At 33.6% G+C, this 16,208-nt stretch overlaps 1 protein-coding gene across 2 annotated transcripts in view; it reads right to left on the minus strand.

Moving 5' to 3' along the window:
* Positions 1-5,141: 5,141 nt before the first annotated feature.
* The window catches only part of LOC146998286 (proteasome assembly chaperone 3-like), a 58,234-nt gene continuing 47,167 nt past the window's right edge, over positions 5,142-16,208 (minus strand). For both annotated transcript variants that reach the window (XM_085813885.1, XM_085813884.1), the window contains exon 4: positions 5,142-5,352. In XM_085813885.1, coding sequence (XP_085670011.1) covers positions 5,348-5,352 — 5 coding nt within the window. In that variant the 3' untranslated portion in view covers positions 5,142-5,347. The remainder of the gene's footprint in view (positions 5,353-16,208) is intronic.

Consider the following 16,208-nt stretch of genomic DNA (forward strand, 5'->3'; position numbering starts at 1 on the left):
TCTTTTTAATAAATACCTTGCCATTTTGCAGTAAAATAAAAAAATAGTATCAGTCATCTAGGCTAGCCATGTAATATAGTTATATTCGCTAAAATATCGTTGATTATTCTAATTCAATTTTTAAGTAATTATTTTTATGTTATTCATATAATTTAATGTTGCTTCTTCCCTCTAAATTTATTTATTATTAGTAAATAATATTTCCAAATTTCAGGAAATTTTCTCTGGCATAATCCGGAAATTAATTATAGCAGTATGATGACATACCATCACGAAATTTAATGCACATATTTTTTCCTTATGTATGCTGCGAAATAAATATAAAATAGCTCAATTTATTAAAATAGATTTCTTTCTTTCGTTTAGCTGCAGAATGTCTGCAAAAAAAGCCTTATTTTATTCCAGATTGGGAAGATTCTAATCTCAATCTTCAGTGGAGAAAACAACAACTATTATAATTATATTTGTGTTTTCAAGTGTTAAGGTGCCTTTTAAGAACATACCTCACGCAAATTAAATTTACCTAAAATCTAACCTAACTACTTAGCATTGCGTTGTGATTTATAAAGACCGGATTATCCTCGTGTTGAACTGGTGATGATCATGAGTAATAATTAAATAAAACATACATTTGTTATCCAATATATATATCTTAAATTTTATTAAGTTTCTTAAGTGGAAAACTAAACAAAATTATCAAGCAAAGTATACCAAGAATAATTAAGAATAAATGTCCTCTGGGAGTTATTGAATAATTAAGTGAATTTGCTACACAATACAAGTAATACCATAATTAATTTACATCTTAGCACAGCCAACGTACATTACGCGGATAGACTGGAATTTTCTTGAAACACTGCTGGAAAATATATACTGCTGGAAAAGTCAGGGAATTTCATTCTCCTGTTTGAGTGGCAACCCTGATATAATAAATATTATTTGTTTACGATCTAGAGGTATTTTATCTAGTAAGAAATGATTTGATATGGGCCAAAATAAAGATTGTGATACTTCAAGCTCAGTTGTGTTAAATGAGTCATCAGTGCCTTTTACGCAGCCCTAACTACAGCCACAAGGTGCTAAAATATACCAGATTTCTTCATCTATGCATTTAAAACATGACATATACATAGATTTTTTATTGTGAAAACATTAAGAAAAACTTTCAATTGTATATATAATTTTTTTAATAAATTTTTAAAATACAGGTATGGGAGAAACAGTTTGTCTAAAATTGTGGCTTTCTGACCGAGATTATTTTTAAATAAAATAAGTCAGCCTCTAAAAATGAGCTCTCAGATTTTACATTGGTTAGTCTGATAGTCATTAGTAAATCATTCTATTTGAATATTGTTTTCTGTGAAATTATTCCAGTTCTTTGTTGATTTAAATCCTTATTTTTGATCACAATTGGTTTTTGTGGGATTCTTTGATTTTGGTCTTTGTTAAGAATGAAAGTTTTTCCTTCATTTCTAAAGTAGCAGCTGGTGTAGAATGAATTGGGTTGAGAATTTTGAAAATTAAAATCATGCATTATTTCAGCTAATATCACAGCATTCAATTTAGTTTTACTTATATATACAATCTGTTATAGAGGTATCCCATAAATATTGGTACAGACTTTTAAGGGAAGGAAGGACATATAAAAAGGATTGAGAACTGAAATAGGAATCCATGACTGAAAACGTCATGGGAAAGTGATGTCACAGGCACAAGAAATGAAAAGACACAAGACTGATTACCAGAAGTATTTGTTTCTTCTAAATATTACAAATGCTGTAGTAGATACCATTTCAAAATGTTACTAAAATTGTTCGAAGATCTATTTCAGACTTGACAGGTATTTCATACATAACAGCTATAAGTGCTCCCCAAAGAAAGAAATCCAGTTTGCTCAGACGTGGAAAGCATGGGAATAGGCAAACAATCCATCAATGACCAAATGACACACTCAAATGTCTTCAAACACATCTTTTATAATGGGAACGTATCTCATCATGTTGGAACCACATATTACATCTTCCATTTTGTGAAGGAAGCCTGGTAGAACCTGTTCCAAAAAGCTCATGATTTGCTGATGTCAGAGATGATGGCAACAACAGGTAAGACCAGATTCAGCAGTTGCTGACCAAACTAGCATAAAAATTTATTGGGATGTGATATGTGGGCATCATGTGGTCTCACTCTGTGCATGTTTGCATGGACCCATAATTGCATATTGTGTTAGCCAATCATGCCAACTCACGTGAAATACACCACCATACACCTCACCAGTTATCCATCCAGTGCTTCGCTTCAGCAAAATAATATTCCCCACGTCTGAAGAAAATTCAAGTTCATCTCCAACTGCTTATACTGATGGATCAAAAATTGAAGAAAAAGTTGGTTCCGCAGTCTTTTTTCAAATTAACCCCTCTAATATCATCAAATGAAAAGGCCATCTCCATAATAATAATAGTGTTTTCCAAGTGGAATTGTCAGCTATAAAAGCAGCGACTGAAATAGCCATTCTCAAAAATCTTATTGAATTTAGCATAAAATCTCATTCCCAAGCAGCTATTCTAGCTATTAAGAATCCCTTACCTTCCTCTCCATTGATATCTGACATAAATTCTCTTCTTGGAAAAATTCCAAACTACAAAATTCAAATTTCATGGATCAAAGGACATAGTGGCCATTTTGTTAATGATCAGGCAGATAAACTAGCCAAAGAAGCAGCTATTAATCAAGATGAAATCATCATTCCGTGGCCCTGCTCAAATTTCAAGTACCAACTAAAACAACTTGCTTCAAAATCTTGGCAAGATTTGTGGAACAATGCTCCACAGAAAAGATGCACATATAACTTGATCCCCAATGTAAGCTTTGCATCTCTCTACTCGAATCCTTCACTAAATTACTTTATAACAGGACATGGACCCTTCCCCACATATTTCTACACAAAAAAATTGACAAATTCTGATATCTGTATATGTGGGGAACAGGGAACTCCATGATCATTACACTTTCTCATGCCCCTTAACTGAGGATATTCACATAAAATCCCCAAGAACTGATCTCCTGGCATTCCAAAGGTTTTTAATCAAAGATAAACATCAGTATCCAAAGTTTTCAGAAAATTATGCAACGACTCTCTTCCTACGGCCTAGATCTCTGTCAAGTTTAAGTCCACATACTACTTAGTGAACTTTTACTTGCTTTGATTATATATAAAATGGCTCCCCTCGTGAACTTTATAAACTGCAATAAACCAATATATCTGAAATAACCCATGGACACCCACCTCTTTAGCATTATTATTACAATTCATTTTAACATTATGTTGTCAGTACTAATTATAATTATCTCATTATGTTTATCTCCTATTTTTGTTGCACCAAATCAGATGTTCAATTTATCATGTGAATCTCAAAGTACATTCCGACTATTTCGTAATCTACTTATATCCTACATCATTATTTTAATTAAATACTGGATGCAGAGCGTACTGTGGGATTGCACGATGTACCATAATAGGCAAACTCTAGACCTTTTGGAAAGCTTCAGTCTATGTAAATTCCTATAAAACTTGCAATTCCCCCCCTTTTTTTAAAGAGATAGTATGGGAAGGCATTACCAGTTGACCTATGGTACATCGCTGGTGTCCCCCATACTTTTACCTTTACCTCTACCTCACCAGTAAATTAAATAGAGCATGGGAAATGAGCATCTTGTGCACATTGGTGGAGATACAGCTGCACAAAACAAACATGTGCAATATATGAGGAGTAGTGATTTTATTCTTTGGACATGATTTGGGTATAAGGATTCAGCTTGCAAAGCACAATGTATGCTATTCCACGTACAGTATGCCTTCTATGGTAGCAGGCACATATGCTGGTAAAAATCACTGGTGGCCTGTCCTCACTATGGCTAACTACCTTTTAAAGACCCATATTCACACAAATTGTGGTGCACGTTCAAAAACAAATGGTGGTCCAGTATATTTCTTTGAGAACAATTTTCAATAGCCACTGAACAGCTCGTGCACTGACATTACCCAATCCATACAATAAATTTTTGTCTGCCGGCTCCTTGTTTATATAATACTGCATGATCTTCTTAAGGGCGACTACTGCTCATCTGACGAAAAATCAGATATTTTCCCTCCAGTGCCGTCATGAATAACATCTATCATGAATAATGGTGATGTTTTTGGTTGTAAGTTGCTACTGCAATTCTGAATCCTTTTGACATGCCTTACCAGTCCTTAAAATTTTTACCAATATTTATGAGACAGCCGATATATGTACAATTTTCTTCTTTACTGTAGCTTTTTGGTTTCATAAAAAATTCTGTAATCTTCATTTGAGATTTTAAGATCAGGATCTAAAAGATATTGTAGAACATTGGAATGCATATTTTTTCCTGCTTTTATAATCTATTCCTGCTTTTCTGTTGCTGTGTAAAAACTTTCTGAAATTTACTACAAAGATGCAGACGATAAAAATCCCAGCTAAAAAAACAATGTTTGAAATTCATTAGCAATGAAAAAGATTTTCGGATTGCTTAACAAAAGTTTCTTCTAACTTAAGTTTATGTTGATGTTTACCAACAATAGGATTTGGAATTATACAGTCCCAAGCCATCATATGGTCTAGTCACACTAACCTGCCTCGACACTACAACACTTTTACAATTCATCGTGATACGCAGGTAACTGGGAATTAACATAAGGCAAGAAATGTGTCTTTTATCTTTATCAATGAACTTAACACTAAAATAATTTTTCCCTTTTGCTTCTTGTGGATATTTCAATAAAACGCCTATTTATAAATTCATATTTAATGAGCTTGAAAAAGAGCTATCCTTTTTTTTTATCCAATTACAATTAACAAATTTGAGTAAAATTTCTCGCTCTTCGATAGGGCACTATAGTTACTACTCTATAGATATTAGTTGCTTTTGTCATTTTAGTTTATTTTTTATAGTTCCAGTTGATATTTATATTTATTTCAATGAATATTCTAAAGTTTTTAAAAATTTAACAATTTAATATTGCATTTTTTATTACTATCCCTTCATACTGCAGGGTATCTGGATCAGTCCTCATGCAGCTGTCCACTAATTTTAACATTCATGTTTTTCTAACTCATAAAAGATATACATAAAAAATATTTATTACAATGATTATTTTACACAATGATTAGTGTTCACTTCCTCGTAACATTCATAACCTCCAGTTGTGGCAATCAGTTGCTTCAAATCAGAAACTGCAGATTTTGTATATTCTTTTACTGAAAATCCAAATATTACAGGTTTATTGAATTTAAATGCTTCAACTAAGCTGCGAGCAACTGCATGAATTTCAGCCTAAGGGAAGAAAATCATATTATTACTATATAACAGTATTATATTATTTGAAACACTTAAAAAATTCATTCAGAACTAAGCAATATTATTGACAGAAATTCTGATTTAAACCCTTTATTTTAAAGGAAAACAGTACAAATATGGCACTAGTTATCATACTTAAACTACACCCTGAGCAACTGTTTTAATTATTCCATTATTTGAAGTATGTAAACATTTGGTGCTATTCTATATATTAGGTACTACTATTTGAAATTTACATTAACGAACTTGTTTAGTTCCCAGATCTTATTCTACTCCACTCCTGGTGAACACTTCCCACTGATATACAGATCCGAGCCCTTTTTAAATAAGCAAGCCATTAGAAGCCAAGTAGATCAAACCAGTGAATAGTTTGACTCAGATTTGAATCCTGGCAAACACGCTGGCTGTATAGAAGTTTTTGTGAAATGTGATCATGAGTCAATTTCCCTCAGCAACTCTCTCAAAAGCATCCCTTCCTTTCAACAAACGTTACAAAAAGCATCAAGGCGTCTTGCCATTATATTTAGCATACACATATCTTTGGCACTGAAAATACAAAATTTAAGTCTTTAAAGGGAGCTAACTAAAGGTAAAAATAAAGAAAATTATCAACACACACATGGATACAATTCCTAGAAACTTAACACCACATTTACAACTATTGTAATTTTCAGAAGAAAATCTGTATTTTACGAAAACACCCTCCCTCCCACCCCACCCCCCAAAATAAAATTGTGTAGAAACACTGCACTAAGTTAAATTGTGCACAAAATTGTCACGAACATCACAGTTGCAAAATCTTGACCTATGCCGTGATATATGGCATATCAGTTAAAAAAAATGCATGAAACCAAATAAATTATAGGAAAGAAAAATTAAAATATACTTACTTTTTACAAATGTACTAATATTTGCTCACTAAAGAAGTCCATGCATGTAACAGTATATTATAAAAAATATTGTAAAGAGATTAAATTGAATGACAGAAGAAAATTTTAAATTTTGCTAACAAAAAAGAAATATAGCAAACTGTATATCATATGAAGCCATCAAAATCTCATTTTTCACTATCTGAATAAGAGATTTTGCAAATCCTAATCTAAATTAGAAAATTAGAATCTAAAATTCAAAGCCTGCCAGATTGTCACATTCCTCCTCTTTGTTTACAGTCTCATTATCTGGGAATATAATTTCAGCTTCTTTCAATCCTGATATTACTGACGATATTTTCACTAATTTCAATGCACTTTAAGCGTATAATTATTCACTCATTTAGCATTTCCATTGCTTTTGGGCTTCAGCTTCTAAGGATTTATTAATTTACAAATCTAAGTTATAAGATTTTTGTCAAGCCACCAGGAATTATCTCATATAAATTTTTGGCATTTGGATTTCAATGGCACAAATACATGAGAATACATAGAATCCATTACCAACAATACTTTTCGTACGAAAAAAAGATTCCTTATGCCACTGCCAAACTTTTTATATCCACTCATGCATGACTGTGTCGCACATCCATCCGTTCTCATTTGCACAAATAAGAAAACCTCCCAATGGAATAGATTTCCTTTTAAAAATGACCAACAGCTTTAGCTTGTCATCATTTGGACTAACATACATGTAATTTAAGTTTTATCATGCCCCATTGTAAGCTCAGATACAGTTTTTGCAACAGCTTAACCCATTAGCCGCTGGTGTTGCGTTGACGCAACGGTCAAAATAAATGCGTATATAAATACGTAAGATATTTTTTACCAGCAAATGATTTTGTGCAGGGAATATTATGAAGATTATTTCTATAAAAAATATTTGCCTTCAACAATCATTTTGTTTATAATATTTAATCTCATACTTTAGGCAAAATTTTCGACCGGGTATTTTTGCTGAAAATATTTAACAAAAGAATCGCTGTCTTTACGAGTGATCTATTTTTAGTCAAGGTCACCGTTTATCAGAACATTATATCAGTCACATGTTTATATTTGTGTTGGGAAGGAAGGGAAAACAGGTGTTGCGTTGACGCAACGTCAGCAGGAAACAGGTAGTCAATCTCCTTTTTCACACATTCCTTTCGATGTTCTGGTTGTTTAAAAATGCTTAGAACGAGGTATCTTACATTAGAAGAAGCTCTTCAAAGATTTTTTGATGAAGAAACAGATGATGATAATGTTAATAATGACCAGAATGAAACTGATATTGTTGTTGTTCCCCCGGAAATTGCAGAGGCTAGTGACGAAGAAAAAAGGAATGGCAATGTTTTAAATAATGATATTTTACCAAATGATACTGCTGTGGAAGTTAAAATTCATGTAAGAAGTAAGTTTCAGCCTTCTAAAAGCAGTTATAGTCATACTAAAAAGTTTAAAAAGCAGAAGACTGAAATCTTGAAGTGGATAAAAAAAAGAACTGTTAGTTATGTTTCAGGGAAAACATGAAGAAAGAGATAGAAGCAAAATTATAAAAGAGAAAACAAGGTAAAACTAGCGCACAGATTTTCGATTTTCTTTTTTGTTTAGACATTTAGTCTCTTCTTGTTGAACAGACAAATATACACAATCAGAAAAAAAAAAAAAAAAAAAGTCCATAATTTATTGCATCTGAAGCCTATATGAGAAGATTTATTGGAATATTATTGCTTACAGGATATAATTTTTTACTTCAAGAAAAAATGTATTGGTCTTTTGATAAGGACATTTCTGTTCCTGTTGCACGAGAATTGATATCACGCTTGCAGTACAGGAATATGAAGCAGAATTTGCATTTCACAATCGTCAAATTGACAATACCGATAAATTATATGAGGTGTGACCATATCTAAACTTACTAAATATCACCACTTTTTACTACTGGAAATATAAAGTCTCTTTTAGATTTCAGACGCGAGAATGCATTCCTTTTGCAAACTCCTATTGAGGAACACCTAGTAAATTCAGCATTCAAAAACCACTGCATGGAGATGGTAGACATTTTATCATAACGTCCGTTGATAACAAAAGACTTTGTTGTAAAGGGTACCATAGCCAGACTGTTTATAGATGCAAAGTATGTAATGTAGATTTACATCATGATTGTAATCAAGCTTTTAATGCTTGAATCTTTCAAATGAAATAATCTATATTTGTAAAAGAAATACAATGTATATTTTAATATTAAATTAATTACAAGTAAAGTGATTTGTAGATTCATAAAACGTTATACAGCTAAAAAATAATTCTGTGCTCCACTCAAAAGAAACATCACACGAGTACAATCCTACTCACTCAACATCCGTAGTCTTATTCTGCTGACGTTGCGCGAACACAACACTCGCTTTTTCCACAGGTAAGAGCATTTTTTTTTTTTTTTTTTTTTTATTTTCAATGAAAATTTATGTTATAATTGCTTAATTTAATATTTGTTATTATTTTCATGAGAAAAGAAACATTCCATGTAGTTTTGGCGGTTAATCAACAGTTCTGGGCTCAAATGTGGTTTAGTCCACTGCTGGGCAATTTTTTTTTTTTTTTTTTTTTTTTTTTTGAATGGGCAATAAACATGCCAACGTGGCTAACTTGATATTTTGAAGCCATGCAAACATCTTGCATTTCCGTGCATACGTTGTTACCATTTTGTATTTTATTGGCAATTCGAGATGATATAGCAATTTATTTGAAATTTTTAATTATTAATTGCCATTTGATTATCTAGCTATTTCAGTGGCAATCTGAGATAACACAGCGGTTTATTTGAAATTTTTACTTGTTAATTTGAGTTGTTAACCCAGTTGATGTTTGAATGTTATGTGGTGGTTCTCAATGGAGTGGTTTTTTTTCCTGTGTGTTTTTGCAGGCTTTTTGCATATACAGATGGAGGACAAAATAATAGGAACACCTGTGAAATAATGGGAAATCTTTATTAATAGGGGGTCGGACCACCCTTTGACTGAAGTACATATTGAATGCATAAAGGTCATGGACAATATTTAAAGGAATATTAAACCATTCCTCCTGCAGAGCGGTCTCTAATTCCGAAAGTCCAGATGGAGGTGGAAATCGGGAACGAAGTTTGGATTCCAAACATGCCCATAAATCTTCAATAATATTCAAGTCCGAAGACTGAGGGGGCCAAGTGAGATGTTTAATTGCATCATCATGCTCTTCGAATCATTCTTGAATACACTTAGCAGTGTGGATAAGGGCGTTGTTGTCTTGAAAAAGCGGTCGCTCTCCAGGGAACAGTCTGGACAAAAGGATAGACATGATCCCCTGGAATGCTTAGATAGTGGATGTGATCTTTCCATGCAGAATAACAAGTGGCCCAAGACCGTGCCAAGATATCGCACTCCATACCATAATGGCGCTACCTCCATGCTTTACAGTCGGCAAGAGGCAGTGAAGATGAAACGCTTCTTTGGGCGTTCTCCAGACATAAACGCGTCCAGTCATCTGAAATAGGGGGAATGACGATTAATCTGACCATATTACCTGTTGCCACTGCTGTGGGGGGCCAGCCTTTGTGATCTCTGCACTACTGGCGTCGCTTGAAAGTATTAATTGCTGTCACCACTCTGCCATAAATGTTCGCAGCATAAAGTTCCCTTTTGACAGTTTTTGTTGAAATGGGGACCTGGAGATGACTGTTCATTTTGGATGTTATCTCGAATAACAATTGCTTGTGCTTTCGGGCTACTATGTCAAGACCCGTCTATCCCTATCAACCAGCTTCGACTTTTGGCCACTGTTGTGCTTTGAAGACGTCATCTTACCCTCTTTCGTGTACGCTGTCATAACAGCTTTGACCAAGTTGAGCCAAGTCTGCCATGTTAGTTGGGTGTTTTGAAGTGTGATTCTTAAATTGCTTATTTTCCAGTGTGTTTTGATTTGAAGTGCTCTTACATGATAGCTTACGATTTCCAGTTTATGGAAAAGTGCTACTTTGTGCATGATGTTGGATTTCTAAAGGTTTGAAGAAGTTTAAAATTTCAAGTCCATGTAGCAGCTCATTTGCATACAGGAGTGCTGTTTTCGGTCACTTTGGTATTAAAAGTCCGTGCAAATGGTATTTTTTTACCATGCTTTTGATCTAAATGCTTGATTTTATGCTTGTACAAGTTTATGTTAAATTCTGGCTGCTATTTTAAAACTTTTGGATACTCTTAGTTACATGTTTCGAAGATAGGCTTAGCGTGGCAGCCAAGTGATTATATTTTTAGATCTTTTGTTTTGCACTTGTAATTTTAGACCTTCTGCCAGGTGATTAAAAATTTTTGAATTATCTTATTACTAGAAGTAACTGCCCAACATTTGATGTTTTGAAGTATTGAGGTATTATTTTAAGAAGTCTCATTGCAAGTTATTTGAATTATATTTAAAAGAAAAAAGAAAAAAAGAAAGAAATTGGTGCTCTGTCAACTGAAGACTTTCCTTCCTTTGAACTAATTTTGGTGCATCAAAAATTAAGTTTTACTGCCCGTTGTGAAGCTTTTTGACTTCTTGCCCTAGAACTCTAGTTTTTGCTTTAAAAATTGTATTATCATTTATGCTGTAGGATTTTACCGTCTGTTTGAGTGTTTTGTATTATAGAAAGTTTTTATTCAGTTTTAAGATATTGAATTCATGAAATTTTGATTTTATAATATAGTCCCCTTATCGTAGTGCTTTACCAAGATTTAAGAAGTGTAAAATATGTCTCTATTAACGACAAAAGATATTCTTAGTCAAAGTTATAGAGAACCTGAACAAGATGTTGGAAAGTCCGATATTTTAGGAGTAATTCAGGGTCTTTTCGACACTATTGAAACTATGAGAGATAAACGAATTGCCAAGAATATCATACATGTTTTGTCTTCTGGCCTGACATTTATTGCTAAATGGATAGAGAGATATTCTACAAATGAAATTGACTTTGAAAATTCCAGAAGGAGAGATGAAGGAATGAGCCAGGTCCTATAAGAGATTAAGGACCTGATTTCAATAAGAAATGCTGATGGAGCAGCTGGTGAGTGTAAGATGGAGGAGGAGGAAGTAAGAGTAATTGCAGAAAAAGAGAATAAAGATATAGAAAAAAATATTAAAAGGGATAGAAGAAAAGATAACGAAATTTTACTTAGACCAATTGATAAACAAATTGATATTTACGATGAAATAACCCATCAGCTGGATCCTGGCAGATTGGGTATTGGAGTGGTCAATTCGTTTACTCGAAAGAACGGAGATGTGATCATAAAATTAAAGGATAAGTACGAGGTTGCTATTTTGGAGAAGGCTATTCTAAAAGAAGAGAAATTGAAAACTATTGTAAGGCCCAGAAAATACAAATTTATTAAACTTAAGATCATTTTATTTAATGTGGGAGATCATGTTGAGGATGGAGATATTATGAAGAAATTGAAAGAAGAATGTCATTGTTCTGGAGAATGAGCCAGAGTGCTGTTTCGAATTCCTGCAGAGGAGAAAGGTGTTACTCACCGTATTTATGTTATTTCCTCAGACTGCCAAAGCAAAGTTCTCGAAGAAGAGAGACTGGCACTCGGTTGGAAATCTTATGCCGCACGTCTCTACCTGAACCCTAAGAGATGCTCTAAATGCCTATGTTTTGGGCATACTAGAAAAAATTGCAAATTTGAATTACGTTGTTCAACTTACTCTCTTAATCATGAGAAAAAAGACTGTAAAAATGACAATCTTGTTTGCGGTAATTGTTTAGAGTATAACGAGAGATATGGTACTAACTATGATTGTGCTCACGATTCCTTTTCACACTCTTGTCCGGTTTATAAAGAAGAAGTTAGATTTTTAAAAGATCACCTTGACATTTGATCGCTGTTTTATTGAACAGTTGCACTGCGATGGGGACTTAAATATTGTAATTTTTTATTTTTGTTTATTTTGTCTGAGTACTGTTCCTGCTCAAGATTTTTCTAGAAAGATTGAATGCTCTGATTCCCTCCCGGTTGCGAGTAACTACATTTTGTATATAGCTGTTTTTACTTGTATACAGAAATTTTAATTTTGAATTGGAGTTTTAACTGTATACAGAGATTTGGATATTAGCTAATGAATTTTATTGTAAACTGTTTTATTTTGATCCATATCATCTTAAATTATATTGATTTTACTATGAAGATCTTAAACATTAATCTTAATCATTGTGCTGTTGCATCTGCCCAGCTTACATGTTTAGAAAAGATTATACAATACATGCCTGATATCCTGACTTTGCAAGAGCCTTATTATATTGGGGACAACCTGGCATATCAGAAAAATGAATGGAGATCAGTGAACGTCAAAAATGGCAGGTCTGCAATTATTTTTACCAATACAAATATAAATTTCTATGTCAACTATGTTTCTGACATTATTACTTGTATTACCTGTGTCAAACAAGGGAAAATGTTCTCTATTATCTCGGTCTACTTTTCTCCTATGGAAAATATCAGTGAACACTTAATTCAATTGGAGAACTTGTTGAGAGATTTTAACAATAGTTTTTTAATTCTTGGTGATTTTAACTCAAAACATTTTAATTGGGGGGCTTCTATTGTTGATCAACAGGGTGTTTTAACTACAGAATTTATTTTACAGTTGGAGTTGATTCTTTTTAATGAAAGTGATTCACCGCCTACTTTCGTTTCTCCTGTTGGAACAGGCTGGACAGACCTGGTTCTGGGCTCAGCTGACTTAAGCATGGAAAATATTAATATGGAGATTCTAGACTGTGAATCTTTGAGTGACCATCGCTACGTTTCAGTCAATTTGGAGAGTAATTATGAATCGACAGAAAGTCATAGACATAAAGGAAGAGTTGGAAGGTTCATAAAGGGTCTACTTCCATTTTTCCAGGATTTGGAGGATAATATTAACAACTGTCAAAATGCTGATCAGTTGAATAAAATCATTTTTGATATGGAATTGCGTATTCAGAGGGAGATGGCAAGTAGACTAGTGTTGAAAACCAGGAGAAAAGACAATGATGTTACATGATGGACTCCGACTCTTCAGAAATTGAAACGTCAGGTTAGAGACTTTAGGAAAAGCAGTCAGGTTCCGGGTCTGTCAGAGTCCTTGAGATTAACATGGAAAGTCAATTATAAAAAATACTTGGCATTATACAAAAAGACCATAAAAAGGACAAAGTACGAATCTAGGCAGAGATTATTTTTGCGAAGCCAAGAATATTATGATCAATTCTACAAAATTACCGCAGGAAAAAGACCATCCTCTATAAAAGACAGGAAGATATCACATTGGAAGACCACTGTAGAGGACTTGTACAAGACATATTGAATTTGGATGAAAACTTTAGTGACACTGAGTTTGAAAGTATGCTACATGAATCCCAGGTTAATAAAGAACAGGACTTTACATACACTGAAATTGATATTGCTATTGCCTCTTTTCATGAAAAAATTGCCCCTGGGCCGGACGGGATCGGGGTTCATCCTGCCCTTCCTTATTGCTATTTCTTTACAACAAATGTCTAAATCTAAATACATTTCCTAAAGCATGGAAAACTGGAGAGCTGATTCTTATACCAAAAACAAATGATAAATTTAGACTGATATGTTTACTGAATATTATGGGTAAGTTACTTGAAAAACTGATAACTAATAGACTTCAATTTGTTATTTATAGCAAAAATTATATCTCAGACTCTCAATATGGCTTTCCTAAGAGCAGAAGTGCAGATCTTGCGCTTTATAAAGTAGTTGAAGAAATAAGATAACTTTATCATGTGGTAACGTTTATCATGTGATAACAAACACTTTATCATGTGGCCCTGGTCTCGTTTGATGTCCAGGGTGCATTCGACACAGTAAAATGGTCTTCTGTTTTGTACACATTAAAGAAACTTGATGTTTCAAGTCAAATGTTTGACACAGTCAAGAATTACTTCAGAGACAGGTATTTGGTCTACAAGGGAGAACTTGGAGAATTCAACATTAAATATGCCATGAATAAAGGTTGTCCCCAGGGCTCTTGTAGCGCTCCCCTGTTCTGGGGTCTTATTGTAAATAATTTTCTCAAGGATGTAAATATACCTAATATTTCCACTTATTGTTACGCAGACGACTTATTATTTTTAATCTATGATGTTTCTTTGGATAAAATTGAGTCCCATTTCAGGAAATTGGGTTGCGTTCTAAATAGTTGGACTAAAGAGGAAAATATTTTATTTAACATGGATAAAACTTGTGGAATTTTTTTTCCCAAAAGAAGGGGAAAAAATGTAAGGAATCCAAGACTTAAATTTCTTGACAAAAACATCAAATTTTATAGTACAATTAAATATCTGGGTGTCACATTGGATGAAAAACTGACTTTTACAGAACATTTTAAGAATATCCATAGAGCAACCGACAAGATCTTAAATTTCTACAGGACTCAATTTAACGTTAATACTTTACAGGTCAAGAGTGATATTCTGAAAAATCTGTATGACAATACCTAAGATTATGTACGGTATTGGAGCTTGGGGTCGCTGGGCAGGGGAGCTTGTCAGGTTGAGAACTAAGCTTGATTCAATACAAAGAGGATGGCTTCTAATTATTACTAGATGCTTTAGAAGAGTTTCATCTGAAGTCGCATATATTTTGGCCAGGGTTCCCCCTCTCTCCATTCATTATAAATTTTTCTACAATAAATTCCTATTACAATATTCAATAGAAAGCTCTCTTATTCTGGATGGAATCCAGGTGGAAAGCAACACATTTGCCCAAATTGACAATAATTCGATTCATCCAAGACAGAGACATGGTATTTTATTTGATTGCAATGTATTGCCTACCAGCGAATATGAAATCTATACAGATGGGTCCGGTTTCGAGGGAGGTGTGGGATGTGCGTTTGTCGTATATTTTTATGGTTTGGAGATCCATTATCAAAAATACATACTGGATAAACATAATTCAGTTTATCAATCAGAGCTATACGCCATTTATAAAGCCTTGGAATGGATTAAATCCAATTTGATCTATAAATGTACAGTTCATATATACTCGGATGCTTATTCAGCACTCGTTGCCCTCTCTCAGCCGGACCATAAAAATGATATCATGAATAAAATTAAAAATGATTATATGAATTTAAAATATAAAATGTCAATCAATATTCATTGGGTAAAGGCCCATATTGGTATCATTGGGAATGAGAGGGTGGATTCCCTGGCAAAGAAGGCTGCCCTGGGGGATGGGATCTCTGATGGTGATCTACAACATTCTAAAAAAGTTACAATTAGCAAAATGAAAGATCACATGTATAACACCTGGTCTGATCAATGGAATGTGTCTCCTTGAAGATCAGAGGCCTTGTCAAATATAATTATTAAGAAGAATATGCCTATATTTTGCGATAAAGACTATAATCAATTAGTAACAGGGCATGGACGCTTTCCTATGTACTTACAGAGATTCCACCTCCAGGGGGTAAATTTATGCCTTAAATGTGATATTGTTGGTGACTGCATTCATTTTATTGAAAGTTGTACACTCACCGGGGGGGGGTAAGAGCCTTACATGGAATCGGAAATGTAAGAGAAATGATTCAAAATTATAAAAAAGGAGTAAAATTTGCACAAGACATTATGAAAGTCATAAATTCTCATAAACATGTCATCGGTATCTCTGATTGATCGAGCTAACATACTGAAAGCGCTCAATTTATAGGAACTACCCTTAAAGGGAGAGAAAGACTTTATATGCAAAGGTGCAGGGACAGCTTGAATGTTTTTATGTGCCGTGTTATTCTTTTTAGTATACTAACTAATTTTCTTTTCTTTTTGTTAAGCTGCTAAATTGATTTTGTTTTTATTTGGATACGGCCGGCTCATGTCATTTGTTGTTGGAAGGGTTG

Source organism: Stegodyphus dumicola, chromosome 3, assembly GCF_044657685.1.
Source record: "Stegodyphus dumicola isolate Sdum_Otavi_A_Nest chromosome 3, ASM4465768v1".
Classification (NCBI taxonomy): domain Eukaryota; kingdom Metazoa; phylum Arthropoda; class Arachnida; order Araneae; family Eresidae; genus Stegodyphus; species Stegodyphus dumicola.